The sequence below is a fragment of the Lutra lutra genome, chromosome 3 (genome assembly GCF_902655055.1).
Source record: "Lutra lutra chromosome 3, mLutLut1.2, whole genome shotgun sequence".
In the NCBI taxonomy this organism is placed as follows: Eukaryota; Metazoa; Chordata; class Mammalia; order Carnivora; family Mustelidae; genus Lutra; species Lutra lutra.
The window spans coordinates 21,371,934-21,395,961 of NC_062280.1; the positions used below are offsets into that span (position 1 = coordinate 21,371,934).

Genomic DNA, 24,028 nt, shown 5'->3' on the forward strand with positions numbered 1-24,028 from the left:
TTCCAGACTGACCAAAATTATTTATTGATTTCGTATTTTAAGGCTGTTCATTGACCCCTAGTGGAAAATGAAGAGTAGTGCTTGAATTTGAGGTTGTCAGTATTTATCCTTCTCGCGTAGAGCAGGAGACACTTGGTTTGTGTGGTATGAATACAATTCAGAGAGGAACGTGAAATGTATAAAAGTACAGGGAGTCTTCAGTCTAGAACGGTCCACGTTGTTTAGTTTTCTGAATGATGGTAAGCAGTTCTGGACACTAAGTCATGGGTGTTATTGCAATAAGGTTCCAGCCAGTCTTCGTAAACAATGCTTGATCTGGAAAGGAAAAGGGATTTGAGTTAAATGTTGATTGCATCTTTTCAGAGAGAAAGCTGAGGAGGAAATAAAGTGAAGTGCAAAAGAAGAAAAAGCACAAACGAACCAGCACTTCGATGGTAAGCCATTTCATACTTGTAACAATCTAGATGCAAGTGCTTAACTTCAAGCTGTGATAACCTGGTTTTCTAGAGCCGTAATTGTTAAAAACTCTTATCAATTATTCAAAGAAATTAGGGTCATACTTTTATTAGTGTGATGTTCCAGCTAACTTCATTAACTAGTCTCTGGCTTGTTGAATCTCCACTGCAAAATTACAGTACAATCAAAACTAAGGTTTATAGATGGCAGCAAAGATCTTAGAAATTTTTGTTTCTATACTCATACAAAAATGCTCTATTTCCTTTTTTTTTTTTTTAAGTTTGTTTTATTTGAGAGCGCCAGCAAGCAAGCAGGGGGAATAGCAGGCTCCTTGTTGAGCAGGGAGCCTGACGTGGGGATCGGTCCCAGGACCCCAGTGTCATGACCTGAGCCGAAGGATACACTTAACCGACTGAGCCCCCAAGCGCCCCCAAAATACTCTATTTCCAAGTAACCGATTTCAGGAGTTGAAATGAATTGAAAGGAGTTGATTTTTTCTGGTTAATGTAAATAAATTTTAACTAAAAGCTAATACTAATTATGTTTCCAGCACATAAAGTGAAGCTGTTGAATTTTTTAAAAACACAATATTGAGAAAGCCTTATATAATAAAAAACAAAAGGGTATTTACCTTGAAAGCTCCATTTAATTGGACATGATATGCTTGACAAAAGCTGTGGGCATAATACAGACAGTTTAAGTTAAAGACCATCAAGTTTAATGAAAGAGAGATTTAGCAAGTAAGTTCAATCTTAATTTTTCTTAGCTGTAACAGGAGCATTTATTGTCTTAAGCTCAGTACAGTCCACTATTCTTCATCCTGGGTTCATAGCCTTTCCCCTGACTTTGTAAACTTCATTTTTTGAAGAAGTAGTACATTCTCATGGATAAAAAAATTTTTTAAGAGTATGAAAGGGCTTGTAACAAAAACGAAATGTTCCTCACCAGTGTCTCCCTTCTACCTAGTTTCTCTTTACAGCAAAGTTGGTGAAGCTAATATGCATGTATAAGAAAATACAAATATTTGTTTCTAAAACTATTTTTCACCCTAATGGTGGCATACTCCACAAACTCTTTTGCATTTGCTTTCTAACTGAATGACCGAAAATAAGACTATCATTTGGAGGGGGCGGCACTGTAGGGAATTTCATTTTGTAGGTATACCAGAATCTCTTTGATACATCCTACATTGGTAGACATTAAATTGTTTGAATATTTACCAACACAGTAACGAATAACCAGGTATCACTCATCTCACTTGAGTGCAAGCATATCTAAAAACCACATTGCATGATGTAGATTTGCTAGAATTATTAGTACTATACCACCATATCGGGATTTTAATGATAGATATTCCCAACAGGAATGCATGACATTACCTGCTTACACCCTCTCCTCAACCCAAAGTGTTGTCAGACTTTTAATCTTTGGCAATTATCTTTTTGAAAAATGGTATCTCCATGTAGAAATCTGCATTATTTTATAGTAGTGAAGTTTAGCATATTATATTTATAGATAATTTTATTTCTTTTTCTGCAAATTGTTTATGTACTTGTTAATTTTTCCATTGGGCTGTAGTCTTCTTATTAATCTACAATAGCTTTTTTTAATTAAGAAAATGAGCTTTTGCTGATACTGATTGCTTTTTTTTATGGTTTGCTATTTGTCTTTTGACTTTGCTTCTGGTGGCTTTTGCTATATGGAGCTAAAAAAATTTGTGGTTGCATTTATCAAAACTTGTAATGCCTTCTGGGTTCTTATCAGTGTTTGAAACACCTTCCCACTCCAAAAGTTATAAAATAATTTGTCCATGGCTTTTATGCTTTTAGCTCTTACATTTAAATTTTTGAACCGTTTGAAATTTATTCTGATATGAGATCCAGGTCTGATTTTATTTTCTAGATGACTCTTCACTTGTCCAAACAATATTTATTGAATGATTCTTCTTTTATGTCATGTATTTATAGCAATAACCAAATGTAAAATGTTATTTATGGGAAAAAGTAAAGTTTAATCAAGATCGTCAGTGAAGATGTGCTTAGCTGACTGTTTTCCTTTTCTTCCGTCCTCTCCTCTCCTCTTCTTCCTCTCCTCCCTGCTTTCCTTCCCTCCTCCTCTCTCTGCTTTTCTTTTCTTACTTTTTCCCAAGTCATTAGACTTCATAAGTCTACACTTACATCAAAGCTATCAGCATAGCTTTGTTGAAAAGTGGCCAGGTTAGTCTTTTTGGGAGGATAGATACGTTTCTCAATTTATTGGAAATTTTAAAATTCATAAATTGTATCATGTAATTTTATTTTGCATCTTTACTTTGTGGGGTGTGTTGTTTTTCAGACCCTCTCGGTGAGCCTGCTGTAATTTGGTAACAGGACATAGATGGTCGGCCATGAGATAACTTTGATTTAAGCAAAACCAGACAAGGAGATAAATGAAATTTTAGCACCAGCCCTTTCATTAATGATTTGGCCTTCACTCAGTAAGTAGACCTCTTTGGCCCTCAACTTCCTCATTTTCATAATTGTTTACTGTAAAGGATTTTGAGATCTCTCCAACTTTAATATTCTATTGTACTTTATTCTGATACAAACCCTGTCTATTTTATAGAGATTTTATAAAGACCTAACAAGAAAAAATACATGTGAAAACACATTTTAAGCTGTATCACAATGCATAGGAGAGTCAAAACCCACTGGAATAAAAATCTTAGGTATATAGTCAGATTCTTAGAGTTATTGTGTAATTGATTGATGATTTAAAAAAAGAACATGGGTATATTCAATAAAAGAGGCAGAGACAAAGAAGTTGTTTCAAGATCAGAAGGAGTCTATCAACAACACAATCAGTTGAGAGTTGCTACAAGCACAGAGCATGCGAAATCGTACCTTCATAGTTGATGCAGCCATTGGAGTCTTCCTGACCTGCCATCAGAGCTTCCACTTCCTCCTCTTTCATTTTTTCACCTGAGGAAATAAAACTCTTTTTTCAGAAAAAAGGCCAGAGGCTATTTTCTAAATTCCATCATAAGTGATCAGTTTTGGGTTCCTAGAGACTATGAATAAGCTCTTGGAGGATAGAAATCAAGCCCATTCTGTTTCTCTGGTACTTAGTACATTGTCAGTGGATTGTTTTTAAGTGAATGAATTAAATACATATTATTCCTGGGTCATCTAAACTCTATTCTATAAGAACTAAGATGCTTTACTTATTCATTTCTAGTATCTTAAACTAACCATTTCCCCAAAACAAACTCATTGACACTGAGGCCAATGGAAATGGTCATTAATTTTGGACTGTTCTTTTTCATCTTGTAGCTTTCCCCCCCCTACCTATTTTGTTAGAGCTTGATCCCCCTATGTCATGCCCTTTCCTATATATTCTGCCCTATTAAGTCCACTGAAATAAATTTTCCTTACCCAATGTGGCTAAAACATGGCGGAGTTCAGCACCCATGACTGTGCCATTGCCTTCTTTGTCAAAGACACGCAGACCCTCAACAAAGTCTTCATAAGTGCCCTGGTCCTTGTTGTTGGAAATAGCTTGCATCATGGGCAGAAATTGTTCAAACTCAATTTTCTTGGCATTCATCTCTGGAAGAAATTGCAGTTTGGAGAGTTATTAGCTACCATAAAATGTCACTTCTGGATCACAAATTAAACTTGAAAGTTCATTCCAGAGGATCTAAAATATCTTCATATAGCTTAAATTTCAGTTGGTAAATTGCTGATGACAAAAAATTAGTAATAGATAATAGCATGAGCTCTGGAGTCCTCATGCTTAAGCTTTTATCCTCAACCCACCATCACAACTATGTGATCATGGGCAGATTTCTTCATCCTTTTGTACCTCAACTTTTTCATCTGTAAAATAGAGATTCCTCATAGTTTTAGTGTGAGCACTAAATGAGATCACACCTGCAAAATTTATTATAATACCTGGGACAAACTGAGTGCTGAATAAGTGTTAGCTACTTTTTATTAGTATTGTCAATTTAATATTTTCTATAAATAGTAGAGAAGGAATGGAAAATATATACTGACACAACAAATCCATAAGCATATAAATACAGTAAAACTTAACTTTAAAATATATGCCTCCTTTTCCTGAGCTTTTGTAGAGCTTTCAATTTCTTTAAGTTTTACGTAACGTTAACAAGATGCCTATGACAGGAGTGTGCATGTCAAATTCCTTGTGATTTCCTGACTTCTTTGCAGTTTAGAGGTCTGGGGATGGTAAGGTTTTCTTCATTATGGTAAGGTAAATTGTGTTCACAACAAAAGTATCAAACAGACTATCCAGATGGAGGTGAATGGATAAAGTTAAGTAACCCTAAAACCAAAATTCCCTTTTTATTAGTCTTTCCTCATAGAATAAAAATGGAATGGTATTAAAAAGATCAAATTTGAACACTGAACAAATGAACATTTACTTAATAATTCTAAAAAAGATGGATGTTTTCGGGGCGCCTGGGTAGCTCAGTGGGTTAAGCCGCTGCCTTCGGCTCAGGTCATGATCTCAGGGTCCTGGGATTGAGCCCCGCATCGGGCTCTCTGCTCAGCAGGGAGCCTGCTTCCTCCTCTCTCTCTGCCTGCCTCTCTGCCGCTTGTGATCTCTCTCTGTCAAATAAATAAATAAAATCTTAAAAAAAAAAAAAGATGGATGTTTTGTTAAGTTAGAAAGTGGCATCTACAGAATAAGATCTGGCTGTTGTCTCATGCTCACAGCTAACTTTTGCGTGATTTACCTGGACATTTTCCTCTAAAGAAAATGAAGTTTGAGAAAAATTCCAGCAGATTGATTTAGAGGTGGGTTTCTTTGAAATCAAATTCCTCTCCCCCCATTTTGGTAACGAGAGAGAAGTCTTTTCAGTTATCAAGGGGAAAATGAGATTATTTACCTTTTGCTTTCCCCTCTTTTTTTCCCTCATGGCAAAGATAAACAGCCCAAATATCTACTTGAAAAAATTTCAGTGTTGTCTCGTCCTTTTTGTTCAGGGTGGTATTCTCCAATAAATGCTTATACTTTGCCATGAACCATTGGCATCAGAAAATTTTTTTTGAAGACTAATAACTAGATTACTGTATCAAGCAAATGACTACTGTGATGTTGCCACTTACATATCTCACTGTCTTTTTGTCCCAGGATTTACTTGGGGGTACTGAATGCAGGTTTGGACTTAGATTTTTAAGTCTTCTTATAATTCTTGAGAAATAGAAAATACTCTTAATTACCATGGCATTCTGTCGATTCTTAATTAAAAGAGCCAAGTTACTTTTAAGATGATCACAGACAGAGCACGGGGCCAAGTCAGCAGGTATTTTCAGCCTCCTGAGAGCACTGAGATTTTATTTCCATGGCTTTTGTCATCATGCCTTTGTAATGTACTGAGTTGCTTACAAAGTGTGTTGTGTTTTAGCGATATTTACCATCTTTGTCAAAATGTGTTTTTGACTTTGAAGGTTTGAAAAAAATGTGCAGATTTGGATATTATTTCAGTCATTAATCTTTAAATGAAGAACATAGGTAGGATGATGATGATGACAATGTTAGCTTTAGGTATTATTTCATTAGCACAAAATTTTATCATGCTTACAATTTTTCAAAGGAAGGTCAACTTATTTTATGAGGAAAAAACTGAGACTCTAGACAGCCAAGAAACACACTTACCATCATGAGCAAATTAAAGTCTCTTCTGTGGACCTTATTTCTCAATAAATTTCTCTTTCTCTTACATACATGTGCATGGGCACATACACATGCACACACAGACTGTCTCTCTCTCTTTCTCTCATGTGTGTAAATAAGCTTGCTTCCCAGCTGTTTGGAAAATCTGGTTACCTTCATTGCTGGGGTTTCCCAGCACCTTCTTGACCTCCGCATTGGTGGGATTTGTGCCCAGAGCTCGAAGGACATCACCGACCTGGCTTAAGGTGATCTTACATTCACCTGTTCTGTCAAACAGGAGGAAGGCCTCCTTGAATTCTGCAAGAAACAAGAAGCATTAGGATGCTGTTTTTCTCCTTCAGAACTATAAATTACCCCTAACTTCATCAAGGATCCAGTTCACATTCTCCTCTGTTTTTCAACTTTTGTAACCATTCAAATTATCTTTGGACTCTCCCTTTTCCTAGCTCAAATTGCCATTGACCATCCTTTTTGACATTTCTTTTTGGGACTGCTTTAAAACCATTTAAAACCATTTCCAACTTCAAATCATATATTATTATTAATCAGATGTGGAAATTGAAGCTCCTTGTCATATTTATTCATATTTCCTTCATCTGCCTGGGAAGCAGAACTGGATTAAGAAAGTCTGAGATCTTGAGAAATCTTAGGAACTCTTCATAATTAAGAAAGTTAATAAAATCTAAAGAAAACAAATGTTCAATCAGGATTGTGTTATAGGAGGTTAACCCAGATTTCTCAAATTATTTAGGAAAACCTCCTCTTAAAATACAAATTTCCTAGACTCTCCCCTTGACTAGTTATCTTCAGGAGCAACTTCATTTTTCAGGAAAAAAAATTAGAAAAGAGAAACAAACTTCTAAATTTTAGAGTGTCATTTAACCAGTGTATGACTTTAATAGGCTCCTGGTGTAATCACTTCAGAAGGGGAAATATTTGTTTGGATCTATCATGATGATAATCTCTTAAACTTTACTCTTTTTTCAGATAATACATATGACAACGTGTTGCTATATTAACTTTAGAATTTAATTATATATATTTTTAGTTAAAATTTTGTGCAGATAATTATAAATTCACATGAAATTTTAAGAAAAAATACAGAGATCTCTTAAATACTGTCTAGTTTCCCCCAGTAGTAACATTTTGCAAAGTTAGAGTATACTATCACTACCAGAATGTTCACATTGATAGACTCCACCAATTTCATTCAGATTTTTCTAGGTCTCATTGTACTTATATGTGTGTACATATAAGTACATATTTTTACTGTTGTCTATTTTTTTTTTAAGTTTTATTTATTTATTTATTTGACAGGCAGATCACAAGTAGGCAGAGAGGCAGGCAGAGAGAGAGAGGAGGAAGCAGGCTCCCTGCTGAGCAGAGAGCCCGATGTGGGGCTCGATCTCAGGACCCTGAGACCATGACCTGAGCCGAAAGCAGAGGCTTTAACCCACTGAGCCACCCAGGCGCCCCTGTTGTCTATTTTTATCACAATTACTCTAATCCTAACTTTCCCTAAATTTTGTCCTTCTCTGTTGATGGAACAATTTTGGCCTTTCATAATTATGTTAACAAAGAATTAAGATGTGTATGCCAAAGAGACAGAAAAGGATATTACCATGGATTAAGGGTCCAGAAATGACATTTCAACTGGAATTCCTAACTTAATATAATTCAGTTTTCTGGGGAACCCAAAAGTACTGATGGCAACTTGTTGGAATTAATCCCAGCAACACTCAAAAAACCATTTGTGAAGGAACTGGTAGAGCTGAAAGCAATGTATTTAGGCCATTAGTGGCCTCAGATCCAAAGATCCATCTAGATAGATTTCTCAGCAAAGTACCCTGTTTTAGCATCCGTCCATCCCTTGATCTAAGGTTGCACAGACATTATATTCACAATCAACTATAGATCATGTCGCCATTGTTTGCTAAAATTTCCCCTTCAGATTCTATGCAATTTGACTATAAAAGATCATTCCCCTAAACTAAAAAGCATGCTGTAGACACGGTGGGGTCATTACTCAAATATTATTTTTCGTCTTTCTAAGGGACATGTGAAACTGAACTATTCTTGTTACTGGCTCCAGGCTTCCATGCAGATTGCCCAGTGGGCTCACTTTTACCCTGGTCAGATGCAGATATAGAAATAGGATTTTATGGGCTGTAACAGAATCTCTCTGACATTAACCCTTCATTGATTTAAACACCTAGGACAGAAAGATAATTGCTCTTCCTACCTCAGATTTTTAAGATTTATTCCCTTGAAGAGTTTAGAATAATGGATTAGCAAACTACTACCTAGGGGCTGGTCACCTGCTTCTGTAAAATAAAGTTTGGTTGGAAAACATCCCATTCTCTTATGTATTGTTTATGGCTGTTTTTATACCACAGTGATGGAGTTGAGTTGTTTTCAGAGAGACTGTACTCCCAGTAAAGTCTGCCATTTGACAATTAGGCCTTTTACAAAAAAAACTGACAGTCCCTGGCTAGACCAACACTGTTCTAGATCTTTTTATGACAATCAAAATGTTCTAGATCTGGGTTTCCCAAAAACCACCTGTGGCTCCTGAGCACTAAAATATGATCAGCACAACAGAGAAAATAGAGTTTTAAATGTATTTATTTCTAATTAACAAAAATTTAAGTTTAAATAACCACATGTGGCCAAGTGGCAACTCTACGGGACAGCACAGGACATAAACGTTTAGAATTGGTAATTTTCTTTTTTTTTCCCTCTTTCCTTGGGACCTGTGATACTTTCAAATAGAGCAGCCATGACTGAAACTCTTTAAGGACTGAACAAGGAAGGAAACAGAGGAAATTTTCATTCATTTCTGAAAGCATTATGTTTACATATACATTTTAAATGCTTCCATTTGTTTTCCTGGCACAAGAGAAAACCAGTCTACTACACCAACATTTCCTGAACCTCTCTACCTAAAACCTAGTTCATATATGTAGTTACAGGTTTAATGGTCAATGGTAAGTCCTTCTGTCCCTGCAAGGGTTTTTAAGTCTTCTGTTGCTTTGTCCCACCATAGTTTCATAGTCAAAATGGCACTATAATTGAGATATTTAAGAGGACTGGGTTGCAGTAGCTGATAATGTAGCAGTATCACTAGTTAAAAATGCATTAAGAGTCAAACAAACTATAGTAAAATTACCACTGGTTTCAATAAAAAAAAATAGCCCTTTGTAGTATAATTTCAAATGCTCTTGAGTTCTGAGCCATCAAATCACCTAATCTCTTGACATGAGACTATCAGCCATGATGTAGATAAATGTGAGTCTCTACTACAGCAAATATCCTTTTTTTCCTTAATTGATGTCCAAACATGAATATTCTAGACATTGAAACAAACTGAAAATGTGGAATTTTTTTAGGTAGAGAACTGAGTATTTATATACGTACTTATCAAACACCTACATTTATAATTATTTATATATTATGTATCATAACATATAAATACATAGTAATTTTTATGACTAATATCCTAATTTAGATGCTATCATTTAACTAAATTTTTTCTCCCCCCTCCCTTCTAGAGATGTATTTCTGTCTCCATTTCTTCGAATTTGGGCCACTTTGGCTCAACGAAACATTCTCCCCTACACTTCTAGAGAATTAACACATCCTGTGGGGCACGGGACCTCTTGGATCCAAAGGCCTGAAGGAGAAAAAGTGGAAGTGTTAGGGAAACCACTCAGATTCTCTTGAATCTTAAGAGTTTGAGGTCTTCTGGCTAGTAACTGTTTTTATGAAATTTCTCATTAGTTTAAACTTATACCAGATGCCGATCTTGTTACTAATACTTTGGGTCCTTGAGCAAACCCTATCAGCTCTTCGAGAGCCTGTCTTGATCTTTAAAGATGGGCCAGGAGATGTCCAATGTTCCTTGCAGTTTTATGACAAACTACTCCTCTTTCTTTGTTTCTGAATTCATTTTTATTCTTATCCACTTCATCTGCTTCTCCCAACTCACTATCATGCCCATGAAATTTTGTAGATTTGGCAATTAGGCAGTTTCACAATCAATATTATTTTCTAAATTGAACAATTCAGACCTGCCAAATCTTTCTTTAGGGATTTGATGAACAGATTAGCCATTCATAACCTACAACATTTTTCGGGGTAATATATATGGTATTGGCTACTGTATCAAAATGGTTTTATTTAGAAATCAGTGAACACAAGGACCTAACTTATGGTATCTGTCTTTTGTTGGCTTAAACCTTTGATTACTGATTATAAGCAAGGGTTCACATTGAGAAAACTTAGAATGATCGAGAGCATTTATATTTAGAATGGCAACACCAGTGGGGATAATTAGGAAGAGCTAATCTCATCCCAAAGGAGTCGGTTTTCTCACATGCCGTCTTTATGAGTGTGCACATATTAACAACTGTATCTTTTAAACTTACCATCCTGCTGTTCCTTAGAGAACTCGATCTGTTAGAAAGAAATTAACCACAAAGAATATTTTAACCAAACAAAAATGTCCTGGTTTTTAAGTGTATCCAGGCTCATTCCCTGAGTAATCGTCAAAGTAAGCTCCAAAAGTAAGCCAACTTTTCAGACTTCAGGCATAGCTTAGACACTAACAGGTTGAGCCACGCAGTAACATGCCTTAGAAATAAGGGGTATTTCAGAAACTAGGCAGTGTTCTGCCTACATGTGGAGTAGAGAAGCTCAATTCACTTACCAGCAATCTGGTCAGCACTGAAGGACTGCAGTGGCGAGAGAGAGGGAGAAAGAAAGAAACAGCTAGTACTCTTTCAAATGCATTGACAGAAGAATGAGTGCTCTCTGTTCTGAGATTTTTAGGAAAACATGTAGGTGTCATAGAATAAGAAGGTTGCCTTAGGATACTTTCAAATCTAGGAAAAACACTATTGCAAAAGATAGTTAGGGAACATCTCTCTGTAACTTAATCAATGAATCAATGATTTCGCAAATGCTAAGTCAAATAACTTCCTGGAATAATATAGTAGCCTGTGATGTATTTAAGATATGTCTAATACAGATACCCTGCATTCAGAAATATAGATATACTGCATTAAAAAGATTTTCTTAAGTCTTTCTTCTATTTAACTAGTAGGTTTTTGCTTGATGTGTCGGAAGTAGGTTACTTAATTTTAGCTACCTTCATCAGACTGTTTTTAAAGGAATACTATTTTGCTATACTAGCAGTTTCCACTTCCCACTCCTCCCCTCACCCCCCAACTAGATATAATAAACCTTACATGATATAGCAAAACTTAATGAAGCATAAAGTACTGCTTTGGAGAATAAGGTGTATTATTTTCAGTTAGCATAACAGCTCGAATTAATGTCTTCTATCCTCACCCCACCTCAAAAAACAACAACAAAAAACCCAAACGCAGATTCTATAGTCTTATAATACCGAATATGTTCTCTCTTCAATTCTGTTCCTTGACTGCCTTTCTACTCAGTAAGATCATATGCACGATTATATCCTCCTATAACAGACAAACCATTTTCTCCTAGGACCCACCATGGCAGAGCCTCTGGGCTGCGGAACAGCGGCAAAGCTGAAGAGTGAGTTGAGGGCCGCTCCAGTCCCTGAGTGGGGACGCCTTTGCTGAGGCTGCCTTTATCGCTGGCGAAGGTGTGACCTCAGAGCTAGCATCAGGTTTCAGAGACAAACGGCCACTCCTCTTGGAGAGTTCTTTAGCTTTCTTAGGGCAAAAGGAAGGAGGGCTCTGAACCCTGAGGGCTATTTTTAGGCAACCAGAACCTGGGAGTGGACAGCCATAATGAGACCGAAGCCTGTCAGTACTTTTATGGTCTTCATCCCTGAGATGGTCTCTTGGAGCCTCTTCTTTTAAGAAGCTTCTTCCTTGTTCAGTGGCAGAGGAGCTTAGAATTTCCCTCACACTCAGGCTGACCCCTTCTCTTGGTGAATTATGGACTTTGCAAACAGCAAGTCAGCAAGTTTTGGTATTTAATGGAATTTTTTGGATGGGACTGGTTTGGGGTTTCAAATGGCAAAGACTACAGAAGGAACATCCTCTGGAGCTCTGTCCTTTGGGGTCAAGTGCAGAAGACTTGAAAAGGCCATGCATATTCTTTGTGTTTCTTAGGGTTCACCCATGTGAGAATGTGGTCTGTTCTTGACGGCTCTCATTAAAGACCACTCTTTTGGAAGTTGTGTTCTGAGGCATAGAGAGTGTATCTAAGCCAGTGGTGGTTTAGGACTCCATTTTCACCATTCTCCTTTAGCTTTCTTTACGTGAGGGGTGGGTATTATCCTCCACCCTTGGTCTCCAGAAAGACCCAAAGCAGCAGCTGTCAAACGTCAACTTATACTTGAGGATTTTAAAGATGGCTAAGGAATTGGCTGGTAAGGGGTTTTCATGGCTGCTTACCTGAAAATAGGAGGCAACTCTCTTCCTAGAATGGTACTGTGAAAAGTGGTCCTAGGAAGATCAGTCCTAGCATGTCCACTAATGTTCAGACGACATGTTTATTAGTGTTCTTCATACCTAAAGCAGGTTATAAGTATAAAGAATGTTGGAGATAAATTTTGATTTAAGTGCTGTCTCAGCAATTATTTTATTTTTTATTTTTAAAGATTTTATTTATTTAGTTGAGAGGGAGAATGACAGAGAGAGAGTATGAGAGGGGAGAGGGTCGGAGGGAGAAGCAGACCCCCCACTGAGCAGGGGGCCTGATGTGGGACTCAATCCTGGGACTCTGGGATCATGAGCTGAGCTGAAGGCAGTTGCTTAACCAACTGAGCCACCCAGGCACCCTCAGCAATTGTTTTTAAAGGAATGGTCACCACAAACATGAAGTCTCTCCCTGCTGGGCAGATGAATGTTTTGCAGCTTTCCCTCAAGCCATTTAGGAAGAAATCAGTATTTAAATGCATATCACTTTCTTTTTTTTTTTTTTCATATTACTTTTTGTCTAAAGTTTACAAGTAGTGAAAAAAATCTCATTGGGTCAAAATGAGGGTTAGAAACATAATTTAAAAAAATATTACTGCCCAGGAAAATGTATTTTCATAAAAAGACATTTTGAGAGTTTATGAGAAATGGAAGTTAATAGAAAAATGTAAGTGCTTTAAGTTATTAGGAGGAATGGAAGGGAAGAACAAAAGTAGAAATTTGTCACCTTTGATAATTATATAACTTGGAGTCTAATGATTTTTTTCCTTCAAGTTTTTGCTTAAATTCAGGTTAGTTAGCATATATGCTAAAATTGGTTTCATGTGTAGAATTTAGTGATTCATCACTTACGTGTAATTCCTAGAGCTCATACCCTCCTTAATGCCCATCACCCATTTAGCCCATCCCCTGCCCACCTCCCTCCATCAATCCTGGAGTCTCACGATTTTTGATGCTCAAATTCAAGCCATGAGAGCAGACCATGTTTCTTTGTGTTCTTTTTAGACTTGTAGTTACATTTATGTATTGTGTCATTAAATTTGAATTGCCCTATGATTAATATTGAGAACTAATACAGATTTTTAGTAGAATTAATAACTACAAATAATACAAAATAAATCCATCAAAGTTGCCCTACAGAATGCCTATATTTTGCCCTACATAATGCTCATTTCCTTTTCTTTGTTTCTTTTTTTTTTTTTTGAGTAGAAAAGTGTGTCCTCGAATTTGTATAAATATGGACAATTTGTACAAAATCTATGGAGTAAACTAGAAAGTCATTTTTAAAAAGTTGTATTTATGTTATAAATAAGCTATTCCTGACCACCTGGATATGATGTAAAGGTATGCTATTATTAAAATAGAAGTGGCAAGCAGTTGACAAATTATTTCACTCTACTTTCTCTGTATATCTTTACCACAGAGAAGATCAGAGTTTAGATTTTTCTGTACCTATTGAAAATCAAAGTAAATGTGTAAGCAAGTTATTGACAACAGTACAAAAGGCTATAGTGTAGTCCATCCTAGGGAATAAACTATAGTTTTAAATAAAAGACATGAATGCTGTGCTCAAAGAATAAATGGGAAATGTTACTTTATCTCTGGTACACTCACAAATGATGAAAAGTTTCTCTTGCATCCCTTTCTCGGTGTTGTAGTGATGAAGTCATCAGCTCTTTGAACAAGGCATGATATAAATACAAAATATCAGCTGATTTTGGACTCAGTTTGCTGTGTCATCATTTCGTTTTAAAAATTAGACTCAAGGCTCTTCTATCTGGAATGCTCTCCTCTCATCTCTGTTTCTTAGAAATTAACTATCCAAAGTCCTAGTAAAATCTTCTCCTCTTGAAAGAACTTTTTCTCTCTATTTACTCAGCTCTTTTCTTCCAACTGAAGGATGTTTAACCTTCCTGGTTGTAAACTTCCAGAAAGCCAGGCTATTACTGAAAGCCATTTACCTTTGTCCATGATGCAAATTGGACATGGGCCCACCCCAATATGTTCCTGCCATCTAGAGTGTTGTCCCTGCCTTATTCTTATATTTTATTCTCCGTAGAGCTGAAAAATACCTTGCCTATATTAGTTCAACAGATTTGCAATAAATTAAAATCGTTAGAATGCATGTATAGTAGCTTCCTCCTTCAAACATGAGCTCTCCTCTAGAATATTATATATGTTCCCCAAGGGAAGAGACTTCTTTATCTTCTTCAAAGAGCTTCCATTCTGCAGAAGGTGCATATAATCTCCCACAGTGCTACACGTCCAGCGCCTAGAACTGCCAAGCACATACTAGGCACACCCATTGCTCATTTTGAAATTGATATATGTGCCTTTATTACTTTTATATAAAGTAATATATATTTCCTTACATTTTATATAAAATTTATGATCAGAAATTCTAATTTGCCAACACTTGATTTGCTTTTTCATGGGGCTTTTCCATTTAGCTTGATACTTATATTAGACTGTTAGTATAATAACTACATTTCACATGTTTGTGACTCATGTGCTCTCTGGTGTTGGATTTAGGTAAATAGTAGTTTATTGGTGGTACTGAAAAGGATTTTTTATTGCAATGTTTACAGATCTTTCCTCACTTTGAGAAGTGTTTTTCTATTAGTAATCATGATGTTCGGTTAACTGATTAAAAACAAGATAAAGCTTCTGGTATATAGAAGGAATTAATTTATAGGGAAAATATTAAAATCAATTTAATCAAATAGGCTCTGAAATTGCTGTATGTTAAGCTTTAGCATCTAGGAGATCTGTGACATTGAATACTGAGTGAAAATGCCCGACGAAGGGACACAGACTGTAGTCTTTAAACAACTTCATCTTGCCTGCAAGACAGAATGAGGCTAATGACTGGTAAGGCTAAGTTAAAGAATTTAATCTCACCAGGGCTAGATTCAAGTAAGAAAACACTGAGGCATGTTCTCTAATTTAATACCAGGAAGAGAGGCCTCTAAAGACCTAGGATGTATACAAATCCTAAAGAAAATTTAGATTATTAATTTTCACTCTAATCTCAGAGTTACCAGGACTCACCATAAAAGGCCAGCAGAAATACTATTTTGGAAATAAAGAGTTCTGTGCCTCAGAATAACTCACTTAGTTTAAAGGAGATACATATTTTTCATTGCATTTCTGTTTCTTACCTTAACAAAGGATATACTTAGGCTCGTGACTATAATATGATATAAAAAGGAGAAATTAAGAACAACAAGAAATTAAGAATACAATACCAGCTCAGCCTGTCTATTATAAGAGAGAATAGATGGCTGTATTGGATACATTGATCTGAACAGAAAGGGGAAGTGAGTAATTCTGTGCTCAGAAAGTGTGGACAAGTCAACTGAATTCGGTCCCATTGGACCAAGGCTGAATTATTAAAATAACACCATGCACACCTACAAGAATTAATGCGAAGCCCAAATTTTAATAAAAATTTTAAAATGTGACCTAGGTCTATACATCTTCAGATTTTTCATTATTTTGAAGTAATTTAGATAAGAAGGAGTTAAAATATAATTTCATAACACTATATTCAAGTGAGTCAGATGTTTTACAAACAAGAGACAATGTACCATTGAGCACTTATTAGATACAAAGACTTCACTTGCCCCAGTGGAAGGAGGAATATAAAGTTGAATAAGTTGTGGTTTTATCTTTAGTGTATATTTTTTCCCTCTGGCTTCGACTCACTATCATTAACTTATGACCAGAAAAGCAAGGATTTATCGTCCATATAATTTAAATTTTTAACTAGTATAATTAAAGCCACTACTACTTGTATATTGCAATTTTTGCCCTCCAAATTCTGATTTGGAGTGAGAAACAAACTGTAGAAGTTGATGTAGAAACAAACTGTAGCAGATCTTATTTTCACATACAAAAAGTATTTCAGTATGAGGAGAAGCAGAAGAAAGTGTAGGATCAGCAGACTAAATATAATCCTTTCCATAATTTCCATGAGTCAGATGGTGCTTAATGCTGGGTAATTATGGAATGACTTCTAAAGACAACTTGCCAGGGGGTTCATTTGCAACATTAAAATGTCAAGAGTCTAAATTTGGCACTGTCACTTTGTGGTCTCCTTGTCTTGCAAAGATTTCATTATCTTTAAAATTAAAAGGGCTATTCACTATTAATTGGCGAGCATATCTATCCCTTTCCAAACTGCATTTTACTTTGCAAAGACATTATCCAGTTACATGTAATTCAAAATACAATTTTAGAGAGTTACAGAATGTCCTTTAGCATTTTCCCACTCCATTCCACCTGTTCTTTTCTTGTACATCATAGATGTTTGAGAGTAGAAACTTGATACTGATACCTAGTGGTAGTCTCAAATAATTTTTTTTATTTGCTCCTGAGGTCATATTCACAATGCACATGGCTTGATATCGCAATTTGTCACATTATAGTTATAGTAAAAATTAGTTCATATTATTGAAAGGCCAAGGTATAAAAAAGACAAATTCTTTTTTTTTAAAGTAAGCTACACATCCAGCTTAGAACCCCCCAGTGCACAACCCCCCTGCACAACCCCCAGTGCAGGGCTTGAGCTCAAGACCTTGAGATCAAGACCTAAATTGAGATCAAGAGTTGGACGCTTAACTGATTGAGCCACCCAGGTGCCTCAAAAAAGACAAACTCTTAAAATTACATAAAGAAAACTTAAAGACAGCTTATAAATGCTTTCGCCCATTCTTTCTAATCAGAAATTGACAATATGTATTATTTTTCTACTTCTTTTCCTCTAGCTAGTTAAGGTTAAGATTTAATTGTTATACATGTGGCCTTATGTTCCTACATATCCCTCTAAATGACATATGGTTGATATTTCTTCCCAGTTTCAATCATGCTATTTGTAAGCAAAATAGAGATCCCATACCTTTGTTAAAATATTAGCCTGATGGCAAAATTTGGAGGTCCAGTTTTGGTATGATGTATATTTTATTTAAAAAATGGAAATTATTTTAAAAATTCAGTCTGTTTCATTACATTTAAGAGCATTTAAAAATACTTTGGTATAGTTTATTTTCTCCAGCTGTATTGAGATATAATTGACTTAACATAGGGTAAATTTAAGGCGTACAATGTGATTTGATATCTGATGATTTTGATATTGTAAAATGATCACCACAATAAAGATAGTTGATATATTCATCATGTCACATTGTTTTTTTAAATTAAAAAATATTGTGTGTGTGTTATGTGGTGAGAACGTTAAAGATCTACTCTCTTAGCAACTTTAAAGTATACGATATGGTATTGTTAACTATACTCACTATGTTGTACATTAGGTTCCAGAACCTATTCATCTTATAACTGGAAGTTTGTACCCTCTGACCACCTTCACTCATTTCCCCCACCCCCAGCTCCATCACTGGCAACTACTAACTAATCTACTCTCATAACAACCTTTTTTTTTTTTTTTTTTTTAAATATCCATGTTCCATGTACAACCTTTTATAGGAAGCTGGAGCAAAGTGACTAGGAGTCTTTCTGGGTTCCTAATCTTCCCACCTTCTAGCTGTAAAAGAGAGCACTCAACCTGTCAGCAACATGTGCAAAGACAGGGGAGAGCTGTGTAGAACAGAAGAGTAGTGGACTGCCAAGGTCAAAGTCTAGGTGAACTTGCTCTGACATGTGCCTGTCACTCCCTCCACTGGCTACACAGGGTTGTGCAGGGTGATACGAGATCCACTCTACCTCAAACCTTTCTGAATAAAAAAAGGCTTCTTTACACATTAGGTGTTGTTGTTTTTTTTTTTTTTTAACTAAGGGAGAGAGAGAGAATCCCAAGCAGGCTTCAAGCCCAGTATGGAACATGACATGGGGCTTGATCTCACAACCCTGAAATAATGACCTGAGTTGAAATCACGAGTTGGACACTTAATCAACTGGGTTACCCAGGCACCCCCTACTTCACACACTTTTTAAAAAAGATTTATTTATTTATTTATTTATTTATTTGAGAGAGAGAGAGAAAGAATGCAAGTGGGAGGATGGGCAGAGGGAGAGGGAGAGAGTCCTCAAGCAGACTCCCTGCAGAGTGTGGAGCCTTTTGGGGGGCTCAATCCCAGAATCCCGAGATCATAACTTGACCTGACATCAAAAGTCAGTCACTCAACCAACTGAGCCACCCAAGCGCCCTTTCTTCACACATTCTTAATAGTAACTTTCTCTTCATAGACAGGAGGTGGTTTAGGATATGATTACTACAGTTGACTCTGGATTTGGCCTGAGAGGTTAAATCCTAGCTCCATCACCTACTAGTTATTACTGAAATTCATTAGGCTCAATTTCTTTTCTTGCAAAATGAGGCTAAAAACAACCTCAATATAATGTTTGTTTGGCTTTTTAAAAAAAAGATTTTATTTATTAATTTGGCACAGAGAGATCACAAGTAGGCAGAGAGGCAGGCAGAGAGAGGGGGAAACAGGCTCCCCGCTGAGCAGAGAGCCTGATGCAGGGCTGGATCCCAGGACCCTGGGATCATGACCTGAGCCGAAGGCAGAGGCTTAACCCACTGAACCACCCAGGTGCCCCTCAATATAATGTTTTAAGGATTAAATAAAGTAATAAGGCACAGAGTTAATTCTCAGTGAATATTTATTATTATATTACAAATAACTTTATAATTTTCAAAGCCTTTCATGGACCATGACCTCACTTGATTTTCCCAAGAATTCTTCAAAGTGGGACTGGGTTTGTATTAGCCTTGTTAGAGCCAAGAAAAAAGAATTTGTAGATTAACACAGACAACCCTATACCTGGACCAGAACAAGTCAGGTATTGCAATATATACAGAATATTTGCCTCCACTGAATACCCATCAGTAAACATATATACTTAGTGGGAATGCTCTATTTCCACATTACCCAGTAAATTGAAAGTTTAAATCTCCCCGACTGTATGATAAATTGTTGAGATTTGTTATTGGATGAGTTTCTGTCAATGCATTCTGTACCTTTACCGCTTTTTGTAATATCGCCTGCAGTATCTAGTCAGAGATGACCTGATTGAATTACAGTGAATACAGCAAGAATTAGAACTTAAGCACCATAAGATTCCAAATCTCTTCACTTCATAGCAATCCTGACATATCACCCAAGACATGCATCATGCAAAACATTTACTTACACATTGAAGATCTTTTAAAAACTAGACACACAGCCATCTCATTACTTATTTTCTTTCATTATTTCGACACTTGGCTGAAGTGTTGGGCAGCAGGTGTTAATTCTTGTGTTTGCACCTGCAACTATACTCATGGTGGATTTTAATTCCTACACTGGCGATTTTGTCAGGCATTGTTCTTCGTCCTGGGCATAATTGCTGGAAGTGTCAGCTCTCTGAAAGTGAAGAGTGCTTAGAACCACCCAGGACAGCAACTTTAATGTTCAAATATCAGCAGTCTTTGTGTTTTTGAAAAGGATACTCATAGAACATCTATGGGCATGGGACATCAGGTAAGCATTCCTTCCATGAATATCAAAGTTTTTATGTTAGAACAATTGATCAAATGTTCTAAATAACCAACAAACTAGGAAAATGGTTAGGAAAGCGCATTAAAGAAATTGATAACACTAATTAACAATATTAAAGATTGTTCAGAGTTTATGGTTAAATATATGGCTATTAAACAAGGTATATTATATGATGGAACACAGATATTAGCTAGGAATAGTATTGAGGAATCAAATATTACTATTCCTGAGATTGTAGTCCTATGCAAAGATAGTCACCCCTACACTTCAGCATTACTCAAAGTCTAAAGGACAGCTGAATTTCTCATCTTATATGATTTATAAAAGAAAGTTTAAAATCCAATTAAATTTTGTTCTTTATCGAGTTTTCAGAAAGTTAATGAACACATATAACAGCTCTATTAATTTCTTTAGAATTCATTTTCTCTGCTTGAAAAAAGTTTATATCTTATATGAGGTAATATATCTAGAAACATCATTAAGTGATTAAAAGCATCATAATATGAAATGTTTTAATGTACATTTTAATTAGCCTTGTTACCTACTGGGATGAAATTAAATTTTATATGGTTCTCAAGTTGTACCTCATTCTTTGGTTATAATACCTATAAATGTGCACTGAATTCATATTGATGAATGCAAATCATTGAAGGCATTTAAATTCCTTTACAAAAATATGTTAGCTTCAATCTTGTTCTTTTTGTTTTCTCTCTATTAGGAGTAGGCTCTCTGAGTGAACCATAAAGGTTAAATTCCTCCTGTTTCTTCTACATTCATTTAACTGCTCCTTTTACTTTGCATCCTTATCAGGATCCATCCCATCTCTCATTCTGTAATGAACTAGTCTCATCACTACAGAGACATTCTAAGAGCATTTTCTTCTTTTGTGTAGTTGTGCTAGCTACATTAGCCATACTGGCACTCATTCAGCATACAGATTAAAGGATAAACCAATTTTTCAAGTTTTAAAAGAGCATCACTTCTCTGCTCACTGTGAACAACTAATCAGTTTAATTTCTGTATTTAAAAAAGTGACATTTTGTCTTTTCTTGGAGACTTCTTACTGCCAAACTCAATATATATATAGTATTTAGTATTTCTTCAGGGAAGAAAATTAATGCCTATATTCATTAGTGGGAAATTTCTTTTTCTTCTTAAGAAGGCACATTTTTCTCCCATTACAGATGCTTGTAATCCTAGATGCAAAGAGGTAATATTGTCTTATAAATCACAATAAATACAGAGGAACAGCTTTGACGCTGATTCATGTATCTAATCTTAGGATAGAGTGGAGAGTCAAATAATACAGATGATTGGAATTATTGTCATGGCCACAATCACGTTCATTGTATAATGTAGTCGGTGTGCATCTATAAAGATACATTAACTAAAATTGCTGGAGATGAAAAATTTGGTTTCCTCTTAATGAATTATATGCAGTCTTTTAGGTAGAAAACCATTTATTAGAAGATCTGACATACATTTCTCCTCCTAAGCGGATATTCATTAGGAATAGTTCCTAACCAATATTAGATTCTCTGACCAACTTTTTTCAAATGTGACTGTAGGTACCTAAAAACTCAAGGTAAAATATTTGATAATCCACTCCCACTTTGGAACATAAAATTTCATGTTTAACTAGAATGTTACAAAAATTAGGAATGCATTTATTTAATGTATTGAAATATATCTAAGTGTGCTCCAAGTCAATATTTATGTCAGAAGGATTTTTAAAAATCCACGATTATACTAAAATACTCAATGAAACATTTGTTTATAGGTCAGCTTTGTCTTTACAATTAAACAGTATTAAGTTAGCAACATTTAGATTTATTATGTACAGAACATTTGGCTTACGAGAGAAGATCACCTAATAGGTCCTTTCGCCCATTAGTTTTCCAGGTAAGGCAGAATTCATTAGATAAAGATTTTCAAACTGTCATTCACCAGTCCAGCCCCAGTGAAGGAGAAGGTGCACATTTGAGAGATCACAACACTGAGGGGTAACAGGCACATCTACTGTGTCATTTTCCCAAAAGTAGATCATCTTTTGGCATTTGAGAACTTTGATCACAGCAAAGTATGGATGCGAAAATCAATCACATTCTCCTTAGTTAAAGATCAGTACACGAGAGCTCAGAGACATAAGCTAAAAGCCATATACCCAAGTTTTATAGTATTTGGGGGGTTAGTTTCGTTTAGAAGCAGCTCGCACATTCTGAATTAAATGCTGTAAATAAATAAACAAGATGACAGTTATAGTCACTGAAACACTTGAGTGCATAATTGTCTGCACTGAGATCTAATTTAGTGTTGTATCCAATTTTATTAAGCAAAGCTGAAGGGGGAACTAACTTGAATCGCAAAAATCTTCTCTTTTTCAGATGAAATACAGCAGCTGTCCAATAAATGCAGCCAGGACAACTGGGTCATCAGCTGTTTTTAAACTTTTGCAGGGGTGAAAAATGTCTTTTTGATGCAGCATTAAGGTAAGGGGTCTAGTTTCCACAGAGATTTTATTTCAAACAAAACAAAATGAAACAAAATGAAACAAAACAAAACGCCGGTTTAAGTATTGGTAAAACACCTTTGCACTTACTATCCCTAAATTGCCCTCTGACCATTTAGGGAAAAAAGAAAACCAGAGAACAAAAAATGAGAGCAAATACAGGTTCTGTAGACAATATCATATTCCTAGGGATTTAACTGAAGTTATACGCTGGAGTTTATTTTCTAATCAGGATTCTTTTCTCCTCCAATCACCCAGCCCATGTAGTAACGCGGTTCTCTCGGTGAAAAACATACCCCTTTGCAAGTTCCTAGAGTTTCCTACTGTTGAAAGATGTTTCAGTGACCAAACTGTTCACCCCTTTAGTTACCTTAATGGCAGAGAGGTCAATTTTTTCTTCTTTGGGTTTGGCTGGGGCAGGTGCAGGTGCCGGGGCAGGGGCTGGGGCTGGGGCGGCTGCAGCAGCAGGTTTCTTCACATCCTTCTTTGGTGCCATTTTGTTTAAAACAATGGGTTAAAAAAAAAAAAAAAGGAAAAGGAGCACCTCCAAAAGAACCTGTCAAAATGATTCTTGGAAGAGGAGTGGTGCTGGTGCTTCAGTGGATCCACAGCCCAGTGTTTTGAAGGTGGACCCAAAGTGTTAAATGGTATAAGGGCATGCATATATATTTCACTTAGTGCCTAATAGAATCTAGACACATGCAGCTGGATTGGACAGTTCGCTAGTCAAGGGGGATGGCATTCGGGCTCAGACTATAAATGGAATCTAAAGGGTCAGGGCTTCATCAATTTTTTTTAAACTCCTCTTGCCTCCCCCCAACCCCCCCACCCCCCCGCCCACCTCCATATATAAAGGAGAAAGAAGTATGACAAAGTCAGGTTCAGATCCTTTGGTGACAGTAAAGTAGATTGACTGATACTTTTTCTTGGTAGAATTACAGTTCTGCTGAAGTTGTAAATCTTTTTCTTTTTTTCATGCCTAGGAAACTTTACTGAGGGATTTGATTTCAACTTGGAATTTTGGCAGGGAGTATCACCAACGTTCACTCAGCTCCTTTGCTCATGCTCCACACCCCCCTTGCCATAATTTGCAAGAAGTTGTTGGTCAGCAAAGAGGTGGTGGTGGTGGTTAAAAATAAAAAGCAGACGTATAAGGAGAGCCCATCAAATATTAAAGTGCTTTCCCTTCTAGGGAGCACAAACTCTGCCTCTCTCTCTCCCTCTCTTTTTAATTGTAATTAACTGTATGCTAAAGAAAAATAATTCAAAACTATTTCATATGACTTAATTTTCTTTATACAATGAAAAAAATGAAATGAAATGGAATGGAATGACAGCAAGATTTACTTTCTTGCCAAATAGCTTTTCTAATAGTAAAATAACTGTCAATCGAAGTTGATACTTATTTTACTTCCTAAATGGCATAAAGCCTAATTACTGATCTCCTGAATTTTTTTTTA

The 24,028-nt window shown here is 36.1% G+C and overlaps 1 protein-coding gene across 2 annotated transcripts; it reads right to left on the minus strand.

The window, feature by feature from the left end:
• MYL1 (myosin light chain 1) lies at window positions 1–23,218 on the minus strand. Of its 2 annotated transcripts, none has more exons than XM_047720954.1 (7): window positions 22,939–23,218; window positions 10,566–10,593; window positions 6,292–6,435; window positions 3,870–4,043; window positions 3,339–3,416; window positions 1,088–1,130; window positions 1–315 (listed from the first exon to the last, which is right to left on the minus strand). In XM_047720954.1, exons 1-6 carry the CDS (start codon window positions 23,062–23,064, stop codon window positions 1,102–1,104), a joined length of 579 nt encoding a protein of 192 aa, XP_047576910.1. In that variant the 5' UTR covers window positions 23,065–23,218; the 3' UTR covers window positions 1–315; window positions 1,088–1,101. The 2 variants fall into 2 exon arrangements, with proteins under 2 accessions (XP_047576910.1, XP_047576911.1); XM_047720955.1 differs by lacking the exons at window positions 10,566–10,593; window positions 22,939–23,218 and adding exons at window positions 10,847–10,871; window positions 11,660–11,790.
• Between the last annotated feature and the right edge of the window lie 810 nt (window positions 23,219–24,028).